At 44.8% G+C, this 26,941-nt stretch overlaps 1 protein-coding gene across 1 annotated transcript in view; it reads right to left on the bottom strand.

Annotated features, from left to right (window-relative positions):
• LOC137375769 (E3 ubiquitin/ISG15 ligase TRIM25-like) overlaps nucleotides 1–26,383 on the bottom strand; it is a 67,611-nt gene extending 41,228 nt beyond the window's left edge. Inside the window, exons 1-4 of the mRNA XM_068043172.1 lie at nucleotides 25,757–26,383; nucleotides 14,538–14,633; nucleotides 13,251–13,481; nucleotides 12,781–12,803 (exon numbers count right to left, since the gene is read on the bottom strand). Coding sequence (XP_067899273.1) covers nucleotides 12,781–12,803; nucleotides 13,251–13,481; nucleotides 14,538–14,633; nucleotides 25,757–26,317 — 911 coding nt within the window. The 5' untranslated portion in view covers nucleotides 26,318–26,383. The remainder of the gene's footprint in view (nucleotides 1–12,780; nucleotides 12,804–13,250; nucleotides 13,482–14,537; nucleotides 14,634–25,756) is intronic.
• Nucleotides 26,384–26,941: the final 558 nt, after the last annotated feature.

The raw sequence follows: 26,941 nt of genomic DNA, 5'->3' as shown, positions 1-26,941 counted from the left end.
AAGATCGTTTAATTGAAGTTACATTTTCACATCAGAGTTAGCAGAGAAATGAATACAGATTCCAAATGCATATTAATCTGCAGCTTTTCACAGTCAGATGATTAGAAGCCCATAATATGTAAATGCTCAATTATGGTTTGATTTATTTATTTAGAGATACAGCACTGAAACAGGCCCTTCGGCCCACTGAGTCTGTGCAAACCATCAACCACCCATTTTTGCAAATCCTCCATTCCTATCACCTACCTATACTTGGGGCAATTTATAATGGCCAATTTATCTATCAACCTGCAAGTCTTTGGCTGTGGAGCACCCAGTGAAAACCCACACAGTCACAGGGAGAACTTGCAAAGTCCGCACAGGCAGTAGCCAGAATTGAACGCGGGTCGCTGGAGCTGTGAGGCTGCGGTGTTAACCACTGCGCCACTGTGCCATTTTGCATTTACCTTTTATGGTACATTTAAGTCTCACGTCCTGGAATGTGCAAAATTACAATTATTCACCCAGGTGTGGCATGCCTACAAGAAGGAATGTTACATTTGAGTGGAAGAAGACCTGAAAGTTAACTCTGCTTCTCTCTCCACAGATGCTGCCTGACCTGCTGAGTTTCTTCAGCACTTTCTGCTTTGATGCCAGATTGACAGCAGTCCCACTCTTCAGCAGCCAAGGTAAGTATTTCTTTGACAGTTGTCAGGAAGCCTGTGCTGGTGTGCTTTAAATAGGGCCCCTGCACCTGCTGCACAGCTGTCAAAATTTCTTTCACCACTTCCAGTGACGCTGCTGGGACAGAGCGCTGTCGGCTCGCTGATTGGCCAGCAGCTCTATTAGGCGGGACTTCCTGCTTCAAGGGGGTGGAAGTCCTGCCTCAGAACAGTTAAAGGCCGGGGATCCGCAAAATATGAGTCTGATCCCCAGGCCTGGCAGAAGCGGGTTTGCCACTGACTTTTCAGTCGGTGGACAGCTCACTCACCAAGGGTAAAATCCAAGGGTAAAACGTCTCTGCCATTTCCTTATTCCCCATTATAATTTTCTGTCTCCCTCTAAGGGACAAGTTTACTTTTGCTACTCTCTTACATAATTGTAAAAGATATTACAATTTATTTTTATAATTCTTGCTCATTTACTCCCATTTTTCATTTTCTCCTTCTTTATCATTTTCTTCAGAACATAAGAAATAGGAGCTGGAGTTGACCAGATGACCCATCGAGCCTGCTCCGCTATTCAATGGTATCCTACTGATCTTCCGCTTCAACTACATTTTCCCACCTGCACCCCATATCCTGAGAGACCAAAAATCTTTCTATCTCAGCTTTGAATATATTCATCAATGAAGCATCCACAACCCTCTGGGGCAGAGAATTCAAAAGATTCACAACACTTTGAGTGAAAAAATTTCTCCTCATCTCAGTCCTAAATGATTGGCCCCTTATCTTGAAACTGTCCCCCATGTTCTAGATTTCTCCGTCAAGGGAAACAATCTCTCAGTGTCTACCCTGTCAGGCTCCTTCAGAATCTTGTATGTTTCAATGAGATCACCTCTCATTCTTCTAAACTCCAGGGACTATAGACCCAATTTACTCAGCCTCTCATCATAGGACAACCCTCTCATCCCACAAACTAATCTAGTGAACCTTTGCTGTACCATCTCCAATGCAAGTATATCCTTCCTTAAATATGGAGACCAAAACTGCACACAGTACTCCAGGTGTGGTCGCAACAAATGCCTGTACAATTATAGCAAGACTTCTTAATCTTGTACTCCAATCCCCTTGCAATAAAGGCCAACATGCCTTCCTAATTGCTTGTTGTACCTGCATGTTAACTTTCTGTGTTTCTTGTATGAGTACACCCAAGTTTCTCTGAACTTTAGAAGTTTCATGCATTTTAAAAAATAATCGACTTTTCTTATGACCAAAGTGAATAACCTCACACTTCCCCACATTATATTCCATCTATCACCTTGTTGCTCACTTAACCTGTTTATATCTCTTTGCAGCCTCTTTGTGTCCTCCTCACAGCTTACATTTCCACTTAGCTTTGTACCATCAGCAAACATAGATACATTACCTTTGGTTACTTCACCTAAGCCAATAATATAGATTGTAAATAACTAGTCCTTGCAGCACTCCACTAGACACAGCCTGCCAGATTGAAAATATCCCGTTATCCCTACTCTCTGCTTCCTGTCTGTTAACCAATCCTCTATCCATGCTGATATATTATCCCATGAACTCTTATTTGTGTATTACCTTTTTGAATTGTATCTTATCAAATGCCTTTTGGAAATTTAAGTATAGTGCATCTACTGTTTCCCTTTTATCTTCCCGACTAGCTACATCCTGAAAAATCTTTAATAAATTTGTCAAACATGACTTTCCTTTTGTAAAACCATGTTCACTTTAACTGATCATGCTATGATTTTCTAAGTGCATTGTTAAGACTTCCAGCATTTTCCTGATGACTGATATCAGCTAACTGGTCTGTAGCTCCCTGTTTTCATCACCCCCCACCCCCCCGGCCCCATCACCCCCTCCCCTCCCGCACCCCCTGACTTGAATACATTTTCTGACTTCCAACTGGCTGGGACAGTTCTAGAATCTAGGGAATTTTGGAATATCATAACCAGTTCATCCACTATCTCTGCAGTTACCTCTTTTAGAACCCGAGGATCTCGGCTATCAGGTTGTGTGAAATTTGTCAGAATTAATTCCTTGAGGTGTGTCCAATACTTTTTCTCTGCTGATATTAATGAGCTTAAGTTCCTTACTCTTTCTTATTAGTCCCTTGGTTACCCTCTATTTCTGGAATGTAATTTGCATCTTCTAATATGAAGACAGACACAAAATAATTGTTCAACTACTCTGCAATTTCCTCATTCACCATGATAATTTCTTCTGTCTCTGCCTGTTGGGGACCAATGCTTATTTTAAGTATTCTCCTTTATATGGACTTGTAAAAGTTTTTCCTATATGTTTTTATATTCCTGGCTAGTTTACTCTCATATTCTATTTTTTTTCCTTTCTATCAAGGTTTTGGACATCCTTTGCTGGTTTCTAATACACTCCCAATCCTTAGGCTTATTATTATTTTTTGCCACAGTCAGAGCCTTTTTTAATCTAATACTATCCTTAACCTCCTTAGCAAGCCAAGGACGGATCTTTCTCACTGAGCTTTTGTTTTTTTAATGGAATGTATTTTTGTTCAATATCTTGAATTGTTCTTTTAAATATTTCCCACTGTTTATTTACTGCCATACCTTTCAGTCTATTGAGTCAATTGTATTGCAATCAGTTTTTCCCGGCAGATCTTTTACGATGACATTATTAATTAACCCTGCCTCTTTGCGCAATACTAGATCTAAAATAGTTTTATCCCTAATTGATTCCATATGTATTGTTCCAGGAAACTGTCAGGAAAGCATTCCACAAATACATCTTCGAGACTATCTTTGTCAATTTGAGGAGTAAAATCCCCCATATTTATTGTATTGCCTTTATTAACAAGCTTCAATTATTTCTAGCTTAATGCATTGTCCAACAGTATAACTACTGTTAAGGAGTCAATAAACTCCTCCCACCAGCATTTCTAGTCCCTGTTTGTTCTTAATCTCCACCCACGCAGATTCTATTTCCGAATCTTCTGAGTCAAATGCCAAACTCACTAATGCCCTTATGTCATCCATTACTATCAGGGCGACTCCTCCTTTTCCATTCTGTCTGTCTTTTTGAAATGTTATGTGTGCGTGAATATTTATTTCCCAACCTTGATCACCTTGGGACCACGGCCAGAATTGAAAGGTGAAGCAGTGGCCTGGCCCACTGGCTGGAAAGGCGGGCTCGACCCCACCTCCACTGGGCCTGGAAACCACGCTGCTATTTTTTATGGCTCAGGTCCTTAATTGGGTTCAGTCGGGGCTTCCGCCCCATGAGGTATGAAGTCCTGTGTCCAAGAGCTGCCTGTGAATTAGAGGACTGGTCGCTATTCAGTCCCAGCAGTGGAAAAGGACAATGGAAACTGGACTCCAAAAAGGTAAGTGAGACAATCGACTAGTCCCTGGTGACGGGGTGGTTTTTTAAAAATTCATTCATGGGATGTGGGCATTGCCGGCCAGGCCAGCATTTATTGCCCATCCCTAATTGCCCTTGAGAAGGTGGTGGTGAGCTGCCTTTTTGAACCACTGCAGTCCATGGGAGGTAGGTACACCCACAGTGCTGTTAAGAAGGGAGTTCCAAGATTTTGACCCAGTGACAGTGGAGGAACGGCGATATAGTTCAAAGTCAGGATGGTGTGTGACTTGGAGGGGAACTTGCAGGTTCCCATGCTTCTGCTACCCTTGTCCTTCTAGGTAGTAGAGGTCGCTGGTTTGTAAGGTGCTATGAAAGGAGTCTTGGTGCATCTTGTAGATGGTACACACTGCTATCACTGTGCATCGGTGGTGGAGGGAGTGAATGTTGGTGGATGGGGTGCCAATCAAGCGGGCTGCTTTCTCCTGGATTGCATCAAGCTTCTTGAGTGTTGTTGCAGCTGCACCCATCCAGGCAACTGGGGAGTATTCCATCACGCTCCTGACTTGTGCCTTGCAGATGGTGGACGGGCTTTAAGGAGTCAGGAGGTGAGTTACTCACCGCAGGATTCCTAGCCACTGACCTGCTCTTGTAGCCACGACATTTATATGGCTATTCCAGTTCAGTTTCTGGTCAATGTTAGCCCCTAGGATGTTGATAGTGGGAGATTCAGCGATGGTAATGTCATTGAATGTCAAGGGGTGATGGTTAAATTCTCTCTTGTTGGAGATGGTTATTGCCTGGCACTTGTGTGGTGCAAATGTTACTTGCCACTTATCAGCCCAAGCCTGTATATTGTCCTGGTCTTGTTGTATTTCTACATGGACTGCTTCAGTATCTGAGGAGTTGCGAATGGTGCTGAACATTGTGCAATCATCAGCGAACATCCCCACTTCTGACCATATGATTGAAGAAAGGTCATTGATGAAGCAGCTGAAGATGGTTGGGCCTAGGACACTACCCTGAGGAACTCCTGCAGTGATGTCCTGGAGCTCAGATAATCGACCTCCAACAACGACAACCATCTTCCTTTGCGCTAGGTAAGATTCCAACCAGTGGAGAGTTTTCCCCCTGATTCTCATTGACTTCAGTTTTGCTGGGACTCCTTGATGCCATACTCGGTCAAATGCTGCCTTGATGTCAAGGGCAGTCACTTTCACCTCACCTCTTGAGTTCAGCTCTTTTGTCCATGTTTGAAACAAGGCTGTAATGAGGTCAGGAGCTGAGTGGCCCTGGCGGAACCCAAACTGAGTGTCATTGAGTAGGTTATTGCTAAGCTTGATGGCACTGTTGATGACACCTTCCATCACTTTACTGACGATTGAGTATAGGCTGATGGGGCGGTAATTGGCCAGGTTGGACTTGTCTTGCTTTTTATGTACAGGACATAACTGGGCAATTTTCCACATTGCAGGGTAGATGCCAGTGTTGTAGCTGTACTGGAACAGCTTGGCTAGGGGCGCGGCAAGTTCTGGAGCACAGATCTTCAGTACTATTGCCGGAATATTGTCAGGGCCCATAGCCTTTGCAGTATCCAGTGCCTTCAGTCGTTTCTTGATATCACGCGGAGTGAATCGAATTGGCCGAAGACTGGCATCTGTGATGCTGGGGACTTCAGGAGGAGGCCGAGATGGATCATCAACTCGGCACTTCTGGCTGAAGATTGTTGCAAATGCTTCAGCCTTATCTTTTGTACAGATGTGCTGGGCTCCCCCATCATTGAGGATGGGGATATTTGTGGAGCCACCTCCTTCAGTTAGTTGTTTAATTGTCCGCCACCATTCACGGCTGGATGTGGCAGCACTGCAGAGCTTAGATCTGATCCGTTGGTTATGGGATCGCTTACGCAGTTTGGCATGCAGACAGTCCTGTGTTGTAGCTTAACCAGGTTGACACCTCATGTTGAGGTATGCCTGGTGCTGCTCCTGGCATGCCCTCCTGCACTCTTCATTGAACCAGGTTTGGTCTCCTGGCTTAATGGTAATGGTAGAGTGGGGGACATGCCGGGCCATGAGGTTACAGATTGTGGTTGAGTACCATTCTGCTGCTGCTGATGGCCCACAGCGCCTCATGGATGCCCAGTTTTGCATTGCTAGATCTGTTCAAAATCTATCGCATTTTGCACAGTGATAGTGCCACACAACACGATGGAGGGTATCCTCAATGTGAACGCGAGACTTTGTCTCCACAAGGACTGTGCAGTGGTCACTCCTAGCAATACTATCATGGACAGATGCATCTGTGGCAGGCAGATTGGTGAGGATGAGGTCTAGATGTTTTTCCCTCTTGTTGGTTCCCTCACAACCTGCCGCATACCCAGTCCAGCAGATATGTCCTTTAGGACTCAGCCAACACGGTCAGTAGTGGTGCTACCAAGCCACTCTTGGTGATGGAAATTGTAGTCCCCCACCCAGAGTACATTCTGTGACCTTGCCACCCTCAGTACTTCCTCCAAGTGGTGTTCAACGTGCAGGAGTACTGAGTCATCAGCTGAGGGAGGGTGGTAGGTGGTAATCAGCAGGAGGTTACCTTGCCCATGTTTGACCTGATGCCATGAGACTTCATGGGGTCTGGAGTCAATGTTGAGGCCTCCCAGGGCAACTCTCTCCTGATTGCAAACCATTGTGCAGCCACTTCTTCTGGGTCTATCCTGCCGGTGGGACAGGACATACCCAGGGATGGTGATGGCAGTCTCCGGGACATTGTCTGTCAGGTATGATTCTGTGAGTATGACTATGTCAGGCTTTTGCTTGACTAGTCTGTGGAACAGCTCATCCAACCTTAGCGCAAGCCCCCAAATGTTATTAAGGAGGACTTTGCAGGGTTGACAGGGCTGGGTTTGCTGTTGTCGTTTCCGGTGCCTCGGTTGATGCTGGGTGGCCCATCCAGTTTTACCGGGGTGGCCTGTGCTGCTGGGGCTGGTTCTCCATGGAATACTAGGTGCCCGGTCAGGGCCCACACACCCCCCACCCCCCACCACAGCCTGCTAGGAGACCGGCAGGTATTACTGGGTGGCTTCCTCAGGTGCTGAAGTGCCCGTCTACTGCCGGCAATTAATTGGCCACTTAATGGGCCTCAATTGCCCGAAGGGCAGGCGGGCCATTTGCCAGCTGCCCCGCCACTGGAAAATAACAGCTGGGGCAGGTAAGTGACGGGCATGATGTCCCCCCCACCTTCCACTTGATTTTACACCCCCGCCTCCGCGTTCACTCCTGGGGGGTTGGGGGTAAGGGTTAAATTTCAGCCCACGTCTCTGTAATGGTGGTTAGATTGAAACCATTTATCTGTATTTGTCCCACTTGTTCATTCATCTTATTACGAATGTTTTGTGTGTTCAGATAAACAGCCTTTAATTTTTTTTGCTATGATTATTTGCATGGACCTGACTTAATGATGCAACATAACCTTTGAACTCTCTTTCCCTTTCTGTCTTTACCCAAACTGCTGCATTGTTCTGTTGTCTTTACTTTTCTCTTTAGATTTCTTAATCTGCCTTTGCCTGAACTCCCATCCCCTGTTAGTTTAAAGCCCTCCCCACAGCCCTAGTTATACAATTTGCCAGGGCGCTGATCCCAGTCTGGTTTAAGTGGAGCCCATCCCAACAGTACAGCTCTTTCTTTCCTGAGTACTGGTGTTAGTACCCCATGAATTAAAACTCCTTCTTCCCAAACCTTTCTTTGAGCCAAGTGTTTAATTCTCTAATCTGCATGACCTGATGCCAATTGGCAAGTGGCTCAGCTAACAATCCAGAAATTATTACCTTTGAGGTTCTGCATTTTAATTTGGACTCTAATTCCTTAAACTGTCTCAGCAGAACATCATTCCCAATTCTACCTATGTCTTTGGTTCCTCGGTGGACCACGACAACTGGATCCTTCCCCTCGCACTCCACCGTGCAATCCTTGTTCTCCTCCACACAGGCAGCAAGCACCTTGTACCTGTTGGTCAAAGTCAAGGGCTGAGTCTCTTCCATTATTGCTTGCTGGATCCCTAAACCCGCCTGATTCGCAGTCACACCCTCCTGTCCCTGACCATTAACCAACTCTAAAGTTCTACTTAACCTAGGAGTATGACTGACTCCTGGAACAAAGTGTCTAGGTAAGTCTCCTCCTCCCTGATGTCTTCAATGTCTGCAGCTCAGACTCCAGCTCAGCAGTTCTGAGCCCACATTGTTCAAGCTGCAGACACTTACTGCAGATATGGTTATCTGGGATTGCAATGCATTTCAACTCCCACATGTTGCGGTCACAGCACACCACCTGCCTTGTTATGTCTGTTTAACCTTATTTATTGATTTGATTACTTTACTAAATTAGTAACTAGTTAGCTAAAGTAATAGCAAATTACACTCTGCTAGCTAGGAGACAAAAGAAGGACACTCACCAGCTACTGCAGGTAAAAGAAAATTAAAAAGCAGCAGCTCCTTCCCCCTCTGCACCCAATTTCCACTTGCACCAAATTCCTGGTTTAACACTCTGTTCACGAAGCACTCTCTTCCCAGATCACTCTGTGCTTCCCCACTTGGCTAATTTTTTAAATCCTCCCAATCCTCAGGCTTATGCCACTTTTTGGCCACATTGTAAGCCTCTTTTAATCTAATACTATCCTTAATTTCTCTAGTTAGCCACTTTTCCAGTGGAGTTTTGATTTCTTGAGGGAATGTATATTCATTGAAAACTATGAATAACCTCTTTAAATATTTGCCATTGTTTATCTACCATCATATATTTGAAACTAATTTCCCAATCTACCTTAGCCTCTCATGGTCCGTAATTGCCTTTATTTAAATTTAAGACACTAGTTTCAGACTTAACTGCAACACTCTGAAACTCATAAAATTCCATCATATTATGATAACTCTTCCCCTGAGTATCCTCTACTATAAGATTACAAATTAAACCTGGCTCATTTCACAATATCAACTTTAAAATAGCCTGTTTCCCAATTGGTTCCTCAATATATTGTTCTAGAAAAGTGGCTCGAACGCATACCATGAACTTGCCTTCCAAGCCACTTTTTAAAAAATTCATTCATGGGATCTGGGCGTCGCTGGCTAGGCCAGCATTTATTGCCCATCCCTAATTGCCCTTGAGAAGGTGCTGGTGAGCTGCCTTCTTGAACCGCTGCAGTCCAATTGACTTTGTAGTAGTTAGATACAACTGAGTGGCTTGCTCGGTCATTTCAGAGGGCATGTAAGAGTCAACCACATTGCTGTGGGTCTGGAGTCACATGTAGGCCAGACCAGGTAAGGACAGCAGATTTTCTTCCCTAAAGGACATTAGTGAACCAGATGGGTTTTTATGACAATCGACAATGGTTTCATAGCCATCATTAGACTAGCTTTTTAATTCCATAGTTATTAAATAAATTCAAATTCCACCTTCTGCTGTGATGGGATTTGAACCCTTGTCCCCAGAGCAATACCCTGGGTTTCTGGGTTACTAGTCCAGTGACAATACCACTACACTACCGCCTCCACTGTCCATTTGCCGTGCTGAGTTGATATGAAGATTGAAGTTACCCATGATGAGGACATTAGGCTGGATTTTACCAGCCCTCCGCATCGTGGACCATGGCGGCGAGGCCTGTAAAATGCTTGCGAGAAAGGCCTGCCACGACCCACGACGACAAGAAGGCCCCGTCGGATACTAGCGGCGGTGGTGAGGCCTCGGAGCGGCCACCCCTGCTGTTTGGCGGTAGGACCTTCATTAAAATATTAGAATGAGGTTAATTAAAATACAGATGAACTTACCTCGTGCCGCCGGCCGTCCTGCGCTGATTTTACGGCCACTGGCCGCGACTCGCATGCCTTTGGAACTCTGTATGGGATTTTGAGGTGAGACACTGGTGGAGAAGGGGGAGGAATAAAATTATCAGGGTGGGGGTGGGGTGGCGGAGTGGGGAAACCATTCCTATTGGTTGTGTGGATGGTGGGAAGGGGTTGAGTGTCAAAGATGCTGAAGTTCAGGGGAGAAAGTGCAGAATTTCACAAAGTGTTTTTTTGGGGGATAGGTCAATGATATATTGAGTACTCAGTGGGGTGGGGGGGGGGGGGGTGGTGGGTGAGGCGATTCAATGTTAAATTAAACTTTTATTCACATTTTTATCAAACTGGCTTATTTAAATATTTAAATCTCTCCTGAATGGCTTTAAAAATAGAGCTGGTGCCTGCGTGGTGGCACCGGATGCCGTTGCCGGGGACATGGCAACCGCCCCCTCTACGTCATCAGGGGTGGCCGCTCTGAGCCCCCACGTAAAATATCGCGGGCGCTCGGTGACACTTCTGATAAAATTCAACCCATTATCTTTGTGAAAATGAGACAAGCTGTTGAAGCTTTTTGTCTTGCACTCATCAGGACAGACGCAAGAATGCCAAATTTCAAAGGGCACAACAATTCATACCACATGAGAAAAGGGTGCTGATTGGTTTAGCAAGTTAATTTTGAGTTGTCATGGAGAATGCACCAGGGAACTAATGTCCCTCACATGTTTATTGCAAAAAAGGCACAATGTCTGGACAAGTTCCTTTCGCCTGCAGAGGACTGATCCCTGCATATGAATATATGTAGCTCCGAGTAAGCATAAGTGAGCCACATTGTGAGCCTCACTGACAATCTTAAAATAGCTGTTTCTGCAATTCTTAGCACATTCGGGGTTGTTCAGCAAGTGCTGTCCAATCACAGAAACACATCTAACTTTGGACATTGTGTTCTGAGTTTGCAAGCACAGGCTGGTTGAGTATGGTCAGTACTCTGGCTATTGTGAACAGCTGAAGGGACGTGCTGTTTGATATGATCTGCCAGTCATTAGGAGGTACAACTTGACATTACACTGGCACTGGAATTCATATACCACATTATTCATTTGTGTGGTAGGAAGAACGTCTTGACTTGACGGCAGCATCCTGTTAGTGGAAAATATCACTTGTGTTGCTGCTGCATAGTAGCAGTGTGAAACAGCTAGCTTCCCCCCTTGCTCAAATTATTGAGATACTTTACCCTTCCAGGGTAATTTAAGGTAGACTGGACACTAGTCAGGTGTGAAAGTGGTGGCCTTAGACCCATTTGTGAGTCGACGTGAGACACAGTGAGCAATGATCTGACCGGGGTGGCCATTATCCTACAGGACAGCTTTGATGCGACATATTTCAGCATCAAGCTGCACAAATGAGTAATGTGTTATGTGAATTCCAGTGCTGGTGCGATGCCAGGTACGTAAGCCATACGTCCCAACGAGTGGCAGAACGTATCAAACAGCATTGTCCCTTCAACTGTTTGCAACTGTCCAGATAAGTGCAAGATGAAAAGCTTCGACAGGATATCTCTGTTTGCAGCAATAATCAAGTTCTGTACGGCCAAGCGAATATTTACATGATATTTGTTAATGCTCCCCCAATTTGCTGATGTATGCTCTGTCGAGGATAGGGGAAAGTACTGCGTCCCAGGGATCTAGCATCCATGGGATTCCCTCACAGCGGGCGGGCGGAATCATCTGCACGTATAAAGGTTTTGGACATTGGGATCACTTCCACGTCCAGACCCCACTTTGGGACAGCGGTTCACCAGCAGGGGAGATCTTCTGGGAGGTGTCCAATTAACAGCCTGCCACTACAGTCACTGTCCACTTCAGGATGGCAGGAGGAACAGGGAGCCAGGAGGGTCAATAAGACCCTGAAGCTCTGGGCAGTTGGCAGCCCCACCAGGGGAGGTGGGTGCTGCCAATATAGGTCGGGGACCATGAGGGCACCTCAAAATGGAGCTGCCCTGTGAAGATTATTAAAAAAAACCTTAAACTGTGGCCATGGCTGCCAGGCCAACATCCTCGACAGGATGGCCTGTGGTCGCAGCTGTGGCCCTCTGGCACCTGCTGCACCAGGGGGTGGGGAAAAATAAAGGAGTCCATGCTGGTTTTCCAGCCTGCTGCCACGAGGTGCCTCCAGGCACCGACCAGGCTATGCCCTCAGCCAGGGATCTGTCTGTTGTTGGTAAGATCCCAGCAGCATCAGCAATTTGACCCGAAGTAGACGCCTAATTGTGCTGATTGTGCCAGGTGCACAGCTGATCCTGGTCTCACTTTATCTCCAGCCAGATCGCCCGTAGGCGGGAATGCGCCGGGAACGGACCAGATATAGCCTTTTCCGATTTCCCAACCAGTCACATCACCAATCCCACCTCTGGGGGTCCTCATAAAATTCCACCCAGAGTATCCAGTGACACTGACATTCCGGGAAATCTCAGCACCCACTCATTTCTCTGTTAGTGGATAGAATGAGCCAATCACAACACATTTTACTGTCACTCTGACACCGGGAGCTGCCCCTCTCCTCATTTCTCCATGGGCTGGTTGACAGAACAGGCCAATCACACAGCACTTACTGAGCGAATGGAATAAAGCTCTCACTGACACACATGGAGCCTTTAGGAAGCCTCGGTTAGATACAGCTCACTGCAGCTTTCTCTCTCTCTCACTTCCTGTCAAACAGCTTCCTGAGAAACTCTACACACCGATGGAACAGCCCATGTCACTGCCATTTCCCACAGGCTGCCTGAGTCAATAACCCCTCAAACCACAGTTAAACATCACTCAATATTCCCACCATTTCAAAGCACCTTATCTGGGAAGGTTTCCAAGCCACAATTCTACTTTCACTCTTCTCCCAGATACAGGTGAAGGTTCCCTATCAGCAGCAGGTTCTGTATGACTGAGAGGAACTTACCTGGAAAGGAGCTGCTTCCAGTTCTGTGAATAAAGAGAGGAGATCAAATCAGTAAACGAACAAACCAAAACCCAATGGAAGCAAACAGTGAATTTGGGATTGAGAGTAAAGAGTTCAGTGTGTAACAGTAGGTGGGGCCAGTCACAGGAATGGGGAATAATCCCACATTTCACTGCACTCCATCCTGGGACAGCACCAACACTCCGAGGGCAGGACTGAGGGGGCAGCAACAACACTCCAAGGGTAGGACTGAGGGGGCAGCACCAACACTCCGAGGGCAGGACTGAGGGGGCAACACCAACACTCCGAGGGCAGGACTGAGGAGGCAGCACCAACACTCTGAGGGTAGGACTGAGGGGGCAGCTCCATTGCTCGGCCCCACCAACAATCTTCAAACAATTCAGCCTCACACCAGCCTCACTTAAACATCCCATTCCCCAGCCATGGCCCTGTTTATATTGAAGATGTACCTGAATAAAGGAGAGAGGGTCCCTCTGTACCAGACTCTGGATTTCTCCATCTATTAATGTGATCTGTTCCATCCTCTTGTTTAATGCTTCAGAACAGTTTCTAATCTGTGAGAGAGTTCGGAGACCCTCCTCATCGATCAGTTTCAGTGTGTATTCCTCATCTTCTTCCAGCTGTCTCCTCCATTCAGAGAAGCTCTTCGATAACTTTCCTTTCAGCTCATTGATTCGTGTCTGAAACCCAAACCAACTCTCATTACAAACGGCCCTTCCACACAGCTGTTACCCTGAGCGCACGGCACTTTCCAGGGATGGGAGTTTGTTTAGATCACTACTCCATCACCCATTAAAGATAGACAAGCAGTGGAGGGTGTCTACTGGGAGAGAAAACACACTTTAACCAGTGTTGTCTTGAGCCTTGAGTTTAAAAGAAAGAGCTCTGTATTTAGACTGTGTATGACACTGCCACCTGGTCCATCCACACCTGGAGTGATGGCTCCAGTTTTGGTGCCCACACCTGGTGAAGGAGATGGAGATTCTGGAGAGGACGGTGGCCAGAATGACACGTAGTCTGATGGATTTTAGTTCACAGGATCGGCTCCAAGAGGTCGGGGGATTTAGAGAAAGGCAGGCCGAGGGGGACAGGATTGAGGTGTTAAAATGATGGAGGGATTATTGGACTCACTCATTGGGTGAGGTACTTGAGATGGATCAGGATGGTAGGACTAGAGGGCCTGTGTATAAAATCCATAGACACACAGTTAGGTTAGACGTCAGAGTCCTCGATCTCTGGAACAGACTCCCTGAACATGTGGTGGGTATGGAGTCACTACCACCCTTTAAAAGGGAACTGGAGAGGAATTTCCCCGAGTTTGTCCTGAATTGGCTGCAGGTGTTTATTCTCTCTTCTGTTTGTCTTTCCCAGGTTCAGGGTGGATCAGTGGTGTGTGTGATTGAACCCTGTCTGCATGGGGCAGGCTCACTGGGGCTAATGGGCTTTTCTTCCTCTTCCTATGTTCAAATGATACAAGCTTCAGGACAAGTCTTCACCTGCCAGCCTCTGGCTATGTCTGTTTCAGTAAATCCAGTGTCTAAGTGATGTAATAATATTCGCTGGGAGGTACAGGTAGAGTTAAGCATCTCCTCCTCACATCAAACACACAGGAACTCAGTGCATTCAGTGACTCGGCCCCAACAGAACCAGCCTGGTTTGGAAGGCCTGTTTCTGATGTGCTCATTGACTCAGTGGGGAGAGAAACCCTTTCGAAATCCAGTTCCACTATTCCCTACCATTATTTCAGCTTCTGAACTTCCCAAGTCTCGTTCTTTTCTGGAACAATTCTGCTGGACTCCCCAAAGATTCTTGACTTCTCTCTCCAGTTGTTCCTGTAAAGGCAGTTAGAAAGAGATTTAAAAGAGATTTAAACTGGTTAGTGTTATGCTGGGTTACTGAGTTATGTTTGGATATCTGACTTTTTTTGTGAGCAATGCACATAAATCACCAACTGGTTTATTTACAACACATTAAACTGTAAAGTTCTTTCACAATCTCAGTACATGTCTTTGCCAAGCAGCCAATATGTATGAGTTCTGTAGAAGCTTCTAGTGGTGTGTCTTAGTTTCACTTCTGACTCTGCAGCCTTGCCCATAGGTTTAAGTAATCAGACACAGAGAACACAGATAGTGGATAGACTGATACAATCAAACATGATCAATAAAGCCCTACATTTTTCACCCTTTTGACTAAAGACATTATTTTTTAATTAAATTATTCTAAACAACAAACATATCTGCACCAATTTACATCTGTTTTCACTAAGTCCAGAAATAGTCTTTGAGATAGTAATGCCTCTTTGGTCTTTGATTAAATTTACGAATTTGAGGTTGTGGATCTGTTTGATCAATATCATTCATAGGAACAGGAAATATATCCTGATAACTATTATCCTCAATATATCCTGGTCGGCTCCCTATCAAATTTCTCGCATTCCACTTGCTGTTGTCATCCAACAGATAAGCATTTGTACCGAGCAAACATTTAATCTGCTTTGGACTTGATACTGATGAAGCAAGTTTGTGGTCATGATTTGGCCATTTGATTCAAACCTAATCTTCAACTTTAAACTGTGGTTCCGTTGCTCCTGTACGTTTGTCAAAATATGTTTTTGTTTTATCTTCTTGTTTTGCTATTTCATTTGCTTTCACTCTGACATCCTGGCTTAAGAATTGTCAGTGGCATGTGAAAGTTATGACCTATCATAAGTTCGGCTAGTGTTTTCCCAGTCAGGGAGTGTGGGGTGGATTGATATGTGTGGAGTAGGATGTGAATGGGCTGTTCGAATGTGGAATACAGTTATCACCAAACAATGCAAGTTCATTGTATACTCTGTAAAATGGGATCAGTTCTTCCCCTCTATCATGAAGCCACTCAGATTTAAGGTATTGACTTACTTGCTGCAATACATTATCTGCTGCTGACTCTGTCTCCAACTCTCCTCGTGTAACAAGATTCGCGGTCACGTGCGAAATCACTGTGATCACGTAGCCTTCAACATCACAAGTTGCTTTGCTGTCGCTAACTCTATCTTCGACAGTATTATGGCTAAGCATATCCTCTACTCAGTTGCGTGAACCTGCAAAGGTACTTGACCTCGAAGTTATACTGATGTAGGCGATCTGATCATCTGTAGATGTGTACAGGTCAATGACCTGATCTTGACGTTGCTGATAATGTAGTCACCGTTTGGTGATCAGTACAGGGAGTAAACTTTCGACCAAAAAGATACATGTGTCAATGCTCACATGCATAGAAACAGACTAGTGCTTCCCACTCTCTAGTAGAATATTTACGTTCAGTCTCTGACAACGGGCATGACGCATAAGCTATTGGTCGTTCACATCCATCAATGGACAGTGAGAGTACAGCGCCAATTACAGTTCCTGACACATCTGTTGTGACATACGTTTCTGCATGTGGGCTGAAATGCGCGAGGACTGGTGGAGATGCTATCTTCACCTTGAAGGTTTCAAGTGCTGTTTGCTGTGCGACAGTCCTGTCCATTGAGTCTCTTTATGCATTAGCTTCTGAACAGGCTCCGTGATCTCTGTGTAATCAGGAACAAATTTGTTAGTACCCAGAAACGATGCTAATTCTTTCATGTTAGACGGTGTTGGAAGTGCATGAAGGGCTTTGACATTGTCGTGTGCTGCTTTACTCCAGCTGCTGTCACTCTGTAACCTAGAATGTCAATCTCAGATGTCGCAAATGCACTTTTGTCAATGTTTAGCATCAAATTGTGTTTTACAAGTCGAGTGATCACTGCTGATAATCGTTGACCATGTTCAGCTTTGTCCCGTCTGTGGACAACAACGTCATCAAGTAAGCTGAGCGTCCTCTCAACATCCAACAAGACTGAAGAAATGATCTTCTGGAATGTGCTCGGTGCTGAACGTAGTCCATATGACATTCTGCAGGACTGAAACACATCTTCATGAGTAACAAAAGCTGTAAGATATCAGCTTTGTTCTGCTGGAGGTATCTGAAGATAACTCCATCGCATATCAAGCTTTGTGAAGACTGTGGGGTCATGAAATGATGCTGACAGTTTTTGAATTGTCGGAAGTGGATATTTGTCCGGTATGATAGCTTTACTGACTGCCTTTAGGTCAATGCATAATCTAAACTCACCATGTTTCCTTTGTACAATGACTAGATTTGATATCCACAGTGATGAGTTGATTTGTTCAATGATACCGTCTGTTTCTAGTCGTTTCAGCTCCTGTGACACTTCAGCACAGATTGCAAACAGCAACCGTCTCAAATATTATGAAACTGGTCAAATTGATGCGTCGCATGGGGAGCATGACAGTGCCTTTTGATCTCCCCAAATCCAGTAAATAAGGAAGGATGTAAAGCGGGGTGGGGAAGAGATAACAAAGGAGAAGATGTAGATCGGACAAGGTCACAGAGAATAACCGACCAGAAGGTCATGCAGCAAAGGCCATTCTGAAGGGCTTGTTCCCTCCTTGACTCCCTGGTCCACTCCTCCATTACCCCCACCACCTCGTCCTCTTCCCATGACACCTTCCCCTGCAATCGCAGGAGGTGTAACACCTGCCCATTTACATCCTCTCTCCTCACTATCCCAGGCCCCAAACACTCCTTTCAGGTAAAGCAGCGATTTACTTGTACTTCTTTCAATGTAGTATACTGTATTTGCTGCTCACAATGTGGTCTCCTCTACATTGGTGAGACCAAACACAGACTGGGTGACCGCTTTGCGGTTTACGAAAGGGAAATCATGCTTAACAAATCTACTAGAATTTTTCGAGGATGTAACCAGTAGAGTTGATGAGGGGGAGCCATTGGATGTGGTTTATTTGGACTTTCAGAAGGCTTTCGACAAAGTCCCACATAAGAGATTAGCATGTAAAATTAAAGTGCATGGGTTTGGGGGTAGTGTATTATGATGGATAGAAAATTAGTTGGCGGACAGGAAACAAAGAGTAGGGATAAATGGGTCTTTTTCCGAATGGCAGGCAGTGACTAGTGGGGTACCACAGGGATCAGTGCTAGGACCCCAGCTATTCACAATATATATTAATGATTTAGATGAGGGAACTAAATGTAATATCTCCAAATTTGCAGATGACACAAAACTGGGTGGGAGGATGAGTTGTGAGGAGGATGCAGAGAGGATTCAGGGTGATTATTGACAAGTTGAGTGAGTGGGCTAATGCATGGCAGATGCAGTATAATGTGAATAAATGTGAGGTTATCCACTTTGGTAGCAAAAACAGGAAGACAGATTATTATCTGAACAGCTATAAACTGAGAGAGGGGAATATGCAGCGAGACCTGGGTGTTCTCGTACGCCAGTCGCTGAAGGTAAGCATGCAGGCGGTAAAAAAGGCAAATGGTATGTTGGCCTTCATAGCGAGAGGATTTGAGTACAGAAGCAGGGATGTTTTGTTGCAATTATACAGGGTCTTGGTGAGGCCACACCTGGAATATTTTATGCAGTTTTGGTCTCCTTATCTGAGGAAGGATGTTCTTGCTATCGAGGGAGTGCAGTGAAGGTTTACCAGACTGATTCCTGGGATGGCGGGACTGAAGTATGAGGAGAGATTGAGTCGGTTAGGATTATATTCACTGGAGTTCAGAAGAGTGAGGGGGAATCTCTTAGAAACCTATAAAATTTTAACAGCACATGACAGGGTAGATGCAAAAAGGATTTTCCCGATGGTGGGGGAATCCAGAACCAGGGCTCATAGTCTAAGGATATGGGATAAACCTTTCAGGACTGAGATGAGGAGAAATTTCTTCACCCAGAGAGTGGTGAGCCTGTGGAATTCGCTACCACAGAAAGCAGTTGAGGCCAAAACATTGTATGTTTTCAAGAAGGAGTTAGATTTTGCTCTTGGGTCTAAAGGGATCAAAGGGTATGGGGCGAAAGCGGGAGCAGGCTACTGAGTTGGATAATCAGCCATGATCATAATGAATGGTTTGAAGGGTCGAATGGCCTACTTCTGCTCCTATTTTCTATGTTTCTATGTTTTTACCTCCGCTCAGTCTGAAAACTTGACCCCGAGCTTCTGGTTGCTTGCCATTTCAACACTCCCCCGTGCTCTCACGCTCACATCTCTGTCCTGGGATTGCTGCAGTGTTTCAGTGAACATCAACGCTAGCTCGAGGAACAGTATTTCGTTTACTGATTAGGCACACTACAGCCTGCCGGACTGAACATTGAGTTCAATAATTTCAGAGAATGACGGGCCCCCCATTTTACTTTTATTTTTAGTTATTTTTTCTTTTTTCTTTTTTTTAATGTTTATTTTGTTTTATTTTATCTTACTTTGTTCAGTTTGCCTACGCACGTTTTTTTTTCATGTTTGTACTTGTGGCTGTTCAGTTTTTCAGTCCATTAACACCCTATCTGTACTAATTCTTTGTCTTTCAATCCACCATTAACATATTGTTTGCCTTTTCTCCATTACCTTCTGGTCGGTTATTCTCTGTGACCTTGTCCTATCTACACCTTCTCCTTTGTTATTTCTTGCCCCACCCCCACTTTACTTGCATAAAGCCTTTCACATTTCTAATATCTGCTAGTTCTGATGAAGGGTCACTGACCTGAGACGTTAACTCTGCTTCTCTCTCCCCAGATGCTGCCAGAACGGCTGAGTATTTCCAGCATTTCTTGTTTTTATTTCAGATTTCCAGCATCCGCAGTATTTTGCTTTTATTCAATAAGGAAGGATGTTGGTGCATATCATCTGCGTCATCAATCCCATTAATGTGTGCTCCAGTGGGAGCAGCGAGTTTGAATCCAAGCTTATTGAAAAGGTTTACCCCCCCATAAGGCTTCGGCCTTTAGCTACACAGAATGTGAAGCTGTGTAGGCTGACGTTTTTGTAGTGTACTGGAACTGTGATCGTCCCTGAAACTGGAGTGATAGTGTTGTCATAAGCTTGAACAGTGTCTGTTGCAGGAGTGAGAGAGATTTGTGAAAAATACTGATGGTAGAGTTTGTCACTCAAAATAGATACTTGTGCACCAACATCGATAAGCAGTGACACTGAGATGCCTGCGATCGCGACCCAGCACTCCTTAAAGTGACCTGGCATTTTATTTTTTGCGATGGTAAATACATGTTGTACCTTACTCTCAAGAAGAAACTCCCCCACATTTTGAACCAATTGAGTCTTTTTCTTTGACGACCTGAACATCTTTGCAAAATGGCTCCACTTTGGACATGAGTTATACTGTTTCCCTCAAGCTAGACATGACATTGTGACTCGAGAATTTCCAAAATTTGGGCTCAGTTTTGCAGGTAACTGACTGTGATGGGGCATGTTTTGATGAGTTTGCTGAGGTCTCCTTGTCCTTAACCCTTGCACTGCAGCTGGTTGGGCAAGCTGTGTCTACCATCCTGAGTCTAAAGGTTCATGTGTGTGTAAGTTCTTCAAATCTAACATGGCAGGTTTGATTTAGGCTGCTAAGGGTATGGCTTTTTCCAAGGTTAAATCATCATCCTCCATGAGAAGACGTTCCATAATTTGTGGAATTGAAGTGATTTCAATGAATTGGTCACAAATTAGGTTTTTGGTTAGTGTGCTAAATTTACATGTAGCTGCCAATTGTTGCAATGCTGTCACATATTGTTTAATGGACTCACCATGTCCCTGGGATCTCTGGTGAATGTGTGTCATTCTATCATCATACTTTTCTTTGGCCCGAAGTATTTTTTGAGAGAACTTTCTGCTGAATCTAATGTAGACAGATCTTCTGTGAGCTGCTCGAAGACTCACTGTCCGTCTGCTCTAAACAATGTACGAGTATTGCTTTCTTACAGTTTGTTACTATATCTGGACTATCCATCCCTGTAGCGAGCAAGTAGATCTTGAACCCCGAAATCCATCACTCCCAGCACAAGGGAAGATCCCCTGGTGTCGGAAGAAAAGGTTCTGGAATTGGTAACATCAGATTTTGTTGAATCATCCTCATCGCGACATTTTTTGTTATGTTTACGCTGGGTTACTGGGTTTAGTTGGATATCCGATTTATTTCTGAGCAATGCATATATCACACTTGTGCTAAATCACCAACTGGCTTATTTACAACACATTAAACTGTAAAGTTCTTACACAATCTCAGTACATGTCTTTGTGTGGGTAAGTTCTGTATAAGCTTCTAGCTGTGTGTGTCTTAATTTCACTTCTGACTATGCAGCCTCGCTCACAGGCTTAAGCAATCAAACACAGTGAACACAGTTAGCGGATAGACTGATACAATCAAACCTTCATAGAGTCATAGAGTTATACAGCACAGAAACAGGCCCTTTGGCCCACTGTGTCCACGCCGGCCATCAAGCCTATCTATTCTAATCCCATTTTCCAGCTCTTGGACCGTAGCCATGTATGATATGGTGTTTCAAGTGCTCATCTAAATACTTCTTAAATGTTAGAGTTATAGCATTATAGAGCACAGAAACAGGGCCCTTCAGCCATCGTGTCCGTACCGGCCATCAAACACCTATTTATTCTAATCCCATTTTCCTGCACTTGGCCCATTGCCTCGGATGCTATGGCATTTCAAGTGCTCATCTAGATACTTCTTAAATGTTGTGAGGGTACCGCCCCTTCAGGCAGTGTGTTCCAGACTCCAATCACCCTCTGAGTGAGAAAAACAATCCTCAAATCCCTTCTAAACCTCCTGCCCCTTACTTTAAATCTATGCCCCCTAGTTATTGGCACCTCCACTAAGGGAAAATGTTTCTTCCTATCTACCCTATCTATGTCCCTCATAATTTTGTAAACCTCTATTAGGTCTCCCCTCAGCCTTCTCTGCTCTAAGGAAAACAACCCTATCCAGTCTCTCTTCATAGCTGAAATGCTCCAGCTCAGGCAACATCCTGGTGAATCTCCTCGGCACCCTCTGCAGTGCAATCACATCCTTCCTATAATGTGGTGACCAAAACTGTACACAGTACTCTAGCTGTGGCCTAACTAGCATTTTATACAGCTCCATCATAACCTCCCTGTTCTTGTATTCTATGCCTCAGCTAAGAATGGAAAGTATCCCATATGCCTTCCTAACCACCTTACCTACCTGTGCTGCTGCATAGTGATCTATGGACAAGTACAGCAAAGTCCCTCTGACCCTCTGTACTTCCTAGGGACCTACCATCCATTGTATATTCCCTTGCCTTGTTAGTCCTCCCAAAATGCATCACCTCACACTTCTCAGGATTAAATTCCATTTGCCACTGCTCCACACATCTTACCAGCCCATCTATGTCATCCTAAGGCTTTCCTCCTCACTATTTACGACACCACCAATTTTCATGTCATCTGCGAACTTACTGATCATACCTCCTATATTCACATCTAAATGATTAATGTACATTACAAACAGCAAAGGTCCCAGCACCAATCCCTGTGGTACCCCACTGGTCACAGGCTTCCAATCTCAAAATCAATCCTCGACCATCACCCTCTGCCTCCTGCCACGGATCCAATTTGCCAAATTGCCCTAGATCCCACAGGCTCTTCTCATCTTAACCAATCTCCCATGCAGGACCTTATCAAAAGCCTTACTGAAGTCCATGTAGACTACATCAACTGCTTTACCCTCCTCTACATATCTAGTCACCTCCTTGAAAAATTCAATCAAATTTGTTCGACATGATTTCCCCCTGACAAAGCCATGCTGACTATCCTTGATTAATCCCTACCTCTCCAAGTGGAGATTAATCCTGTCCCTCTGAAATTTTCCAATATTTTCCCTGCCACTGATGTTAGACTCACCGGTCTGTAATTACCTGGTTTATCCCTGCTACCCTTCTTGAATAATGGTTCCACATTCGCTGACCTCCAGTCCTCTGGCACCTCTCCTGTGGCCAGAGAGGATTTGAAAATTTGTGTCAGAGCCCATGCTATCTCCTCTCTTGCTTCACATAACAGCCTGGGATGCATCTCATCTGGGCCTGCGGATTTATCCACTTTTAAGCCCGTTAAAATCGTTAATACCTCCTCCCTTTCAATGCTAATTTGTTTGAGTATATCACAATCCCCCTCCCTGATCTCTACACCTACATCATCCTTCTCCATAGTGAACACAGATGAAAAGTAATAATTTAAAATCTCACCTACGTCCTCCGGCTCCACACACAGATTGCCACTGTTGTCTCTAATTGGCCCTACACTTTCCCTGGTTATCCTCTTGCCCTTAATATACTTATAAAATGCCTTGGGATTTTCCTTTATCTTGCCCGCCAGTGTATTTTAATGCCCCCTCTTTGCTTTCCACTTACTTTTTTAAGTACCCCCCTACACTTTCTATACTCCTCTAGGGCCTCCGTTGTTTTCAGTGCTCTGAATCAGCCATAAGCCTCCTTTTTTCTCCTTATCCAATCCTCTATATCCCTTGACATCCAGGGTTCCCTGGACTTGTTGGTCCTACCCGTCACCATTATGGGAACATGTTGGCCCTGAACCCTCACTATTTCCTTTTTGAATGACTCCCACTGGTCTGATGTAGACTTTCCTACAAGTAGCTGTTCTCAGTCCACTTTGGCCAGATCCTGTTTTATCATATTGAAATCGCTCTTCCCCTAATTCAGTACCTTTATTTCCGGTCCAACTTTGTCATTTTCCAAAACTATCTTAAAACTTACAGAGTTGTGGTCACTATCCCCGAAATACTCCCCCACTGACACTTCTACCACTTGTCTGGCTTTATTCCCCAGTATTAGGTCCAGTACTGCCCCTTCTCTTGTAGGATTTTATATTTGCTGGCTCAAAAAGCTCTTCTGTATGCACTTTAAGAATTCCACCCCATTTAAGCCTTTTGCCTCACAGCTCCAGCGACCTGCTTTCAGTTCTGGGTACTACCTGTGCGAAGTTTGCAAGTTCTCCCTGTGACCGTGTGGGTTTCCTCCCACAGGCCAAAGACTTGCAGGTTGATAGGTAAATTGGCCATTGTTAAAATTGCCCCTAGTGTAGGCGGTAGGAGAATTGAGGGAAGGTGGAGATGTGAGAGGGAAAATGGGATTAATGTAGGATTAGTATAAATGGGTGGTTGATGGTCAGCGCGGACTCGGTGGGCCGAAGGGCCTGTTTTGGTGCTGTATCTCTCTATGACTATCCCAGTTAATATTGGGTAAGTTGAAATCCCCCACTATTATTGCCTTATTATTTTTACACCTCTCTGAGATTTGCCTACATATCTGCTCCTTTATCTCTCCTTGACTATTTGGAGGCCTGTAGTACACTCCCAGCCAAGTGATTACCCCCTTTTTGTTTTTAAGTTCTATCCAGATTGCCTCATTTGAGGAACCCTGATTAATTAAACACTACAGATGGCAAAAGGAAAATTATTCTGTTCTAGAAGTGACCCCACTGGGTGTGGATAGAATGTAGTTTGCAGGAAAATCAGTGTCTGGGTCCTGAGCAGAAATATTACCTTCTGTGTCTCTCAGTAAAGAGGTGTTCCCTGTCCTGTATAAACTGAGTATACACACTGGCTTCTTTTCACAGTGACACACCATGTGCTGCATTTTCACACAGACTCAGCTCCTCCATTTCCAGGAATCAGCCGAGGGGAAAGGGAGACAGACACCAGCATTTCTCAAACAACAATTCCCTCTTGTTGTGAAGAACAGTTTTCCACCCAGTCCCCCAGTCTTCCCCCGTGGGTGTCCCTCACTCCCCCACTGATGATGGTCCTCTCCCTGCTGCTCAGAGGGCAGAATTCCTGCAGTGTTACACAGGGTACAACATGCTCAGCTCTGCAGCTCTATGCCATGGAGTGCCAGTTCTCACAGGTGCCCACACAGTGAATTACTGGGCTCCACAAAGATATAGACTGGCTAAGTATGTGGGCAACAAGATGGCAAATGGAGTATAATGTAGGGAAGTATGAAGTTGTTCACTCTGATCGTAAAAATAGAAAAGTAGAATTTTTTTTTAAATGTAGGAAACCGCTAAGTGTTGATGGTCAGAGGATCTTGGGGGTACCCGTACAAGGAACGCACAAAGTTAACATGCAGGTGCAGCAGGCTATTAGGAAACTAAATGGCATGTTGGTCTTTATTGCAAAGGGATTGGAGACAGCAATAAAGAAGTCTTACTAAAATTGCACAAGGCTTTGGTGAGCCCACACCTGGAATACTGTGTGCAGTTTTGGTCTCCACATTTAAGAAAGGATATACTTGCACTAGAGGCAGTGCAGTGAAGATTTACTAAATTGGTCCCTCGGATGAGAGGGTTGCCTTATAATGAGACGCTGACTATATTGGGCCTATATTCTCTGGAGTTTAGAAGAATGAGAGGCGATCTAATTGAAACATACACGATTCTGAAAGGACTTGATAGGGTAAAAGCTGAGAGATTGTTCCCACTGGTCAGGGAATCTTGAACACGGGGACACAGTCTCAGGATAAGGGGCCAATTAGTCAGGACTGAGATGAGGAGAAATTAATTCACTCAAAGGGTTGTGAATCTTTGGAATTCTCTACCCCAGAGGGTTGTGGATGCTCCATCATTGAATATATTTTATGCTGGGATAGGTAGTATTTTTGGTCTCACATGGAATCAAGGGATATGGGGAGCAGACAGGAAAGTGGAATTGAAGCCCAAGATCAGCCATGATCGTATTGAATGGTGGAGCAAGCTCGATGGGCCATATGATCTACTTCTGCTCCTGTTTCTTGTCTTCTTGTGTATAATGCCCTCCCCTGGAGGGGCTAAGTGTGGGTGAGGGGCAGTCACCCTGGTCGACTCTCATACCCTCCCAGTGCCCACCCTGTTCTCTCAGACACACTGTAAGAGAAAGGGGAGGAAGCAATTCAGACTGACAAAAAACAATCAGCTGTAAACCCAGACCCAGGGCAGCAAGAAAACACTGGGCTAAATCAGCACTGTCTGTAATCAGTTCCAATGAATGTTGGTCATTAACAGGAAAACTCTCCCTCGCTGTATTTAATATCAGGAACTGTGTCACTCACCTTAATTACAGCTTGTGCCTGATCCAGGCTCAGCAGAGTGTGGGATTTATGTTTCCCTGTAATTATACATGAACCACACAAACACTCTTCATCATCTTTACAGTAGACTTCAAGCACTTTCTTATGGTCAAGACATTGCCTGTCTGTAAGGTCAAGCAGTGGCTCCATTAGGGTGTGTCCATTCAAGGTCTTGTTCTGCAGATGGGGTTTTAAATGAAGAGAGCAAAATGATGTTTCACAGTTCAGACATGTCTTAACAGCTGGGTTTGGATTATCATCACAGTAATCACACACGACACGAGCTGAATCAGCAGGAGGCTGTGAGCGGTTGTATTTTTCCACTATATTACAAAGAGTGAAGTTTCTCTCCAGCCTGGGCCTAGGGTTGAATTTCTGGTGACACTGAGGACACTCGAACCCTCCTGGGCCTGTTGTCTGGGCCCAAACTCCCTCAATACATTTCAAACAGAAACTGTGCTGACAGGGTAATGCTACAGGATCCTGGTACACGTGGAGACACACAGCACAGGTTAATTCATCCTCTAAATCTCCGGGATCCATTGTTACAGCACCTGAAGAGGTTTCACACAGCACCGGAGAGACTGAGGCACCAGAGCAGGAAGTGAAATTCTTATAAACACTCCATGCAGGGAGTGACAATGTTAGTTTCACTTTGATGATTCACTTTGGCTGAAAATTAACCCTTTCAGACCTGCAATAGCAGTTCAGAACCAAAATCAGAAAAACAAGTTGGCAATGTTACAATATGGAGCCAGAATACAGCAAGCTGGGCTCAGTAAACACAAACCCATAAATAATCAGCTCAGACCAGACCCAAAATAGTTTAACAAACAAATTAAAACTGATATAAAGAGGAAAAATAACCAAGACAAACCCGACAGAGCGGATGGGGAAGGAACTCTCTGGGAGGAATAGAAAATTTCCAGAAAAAGTTGAAAGTTTTATAAGAAGGGCAGAGATGTGAAAAAGCAATGCAACAGAGTCAGGAAACTCAACACCAAACATATACAATCAGTGCAGAGCTGCAACAACAAAGAAAGAATAATGTTGGACGAAAAACACAAAACAGGAGAATACAGTCAGAGAAAGTTACAATCAAACTGTCCAGGGTTCTGGTCGGAATCACCTTGAGTGCTGTGTCCAGTTCATGTCAGACCTACCTCG

The sequence above is a fragment of the Heterodontus francisci genome, chromosome 12 (genome assembly GCF_036365525.1).
Source record: "Heterodontus francisci isolate sHetFra1 chromosome 12, sHetFra1.hap1, whole genome shotgun sequence".
In the NCBI taxonomy this organism is placed as follows: domain Eukaryota; kingdom Metazoa; phylum Chordata; class Chondrichthyes; order Heterodontiformes; family Heterodontidae; genus Heterodontus; species Heterodontus francisci.
Note: the sequence above shows the minus strand (reverse complement) of the source record. Positions and strands in the feature narration are given on the sequence as shown.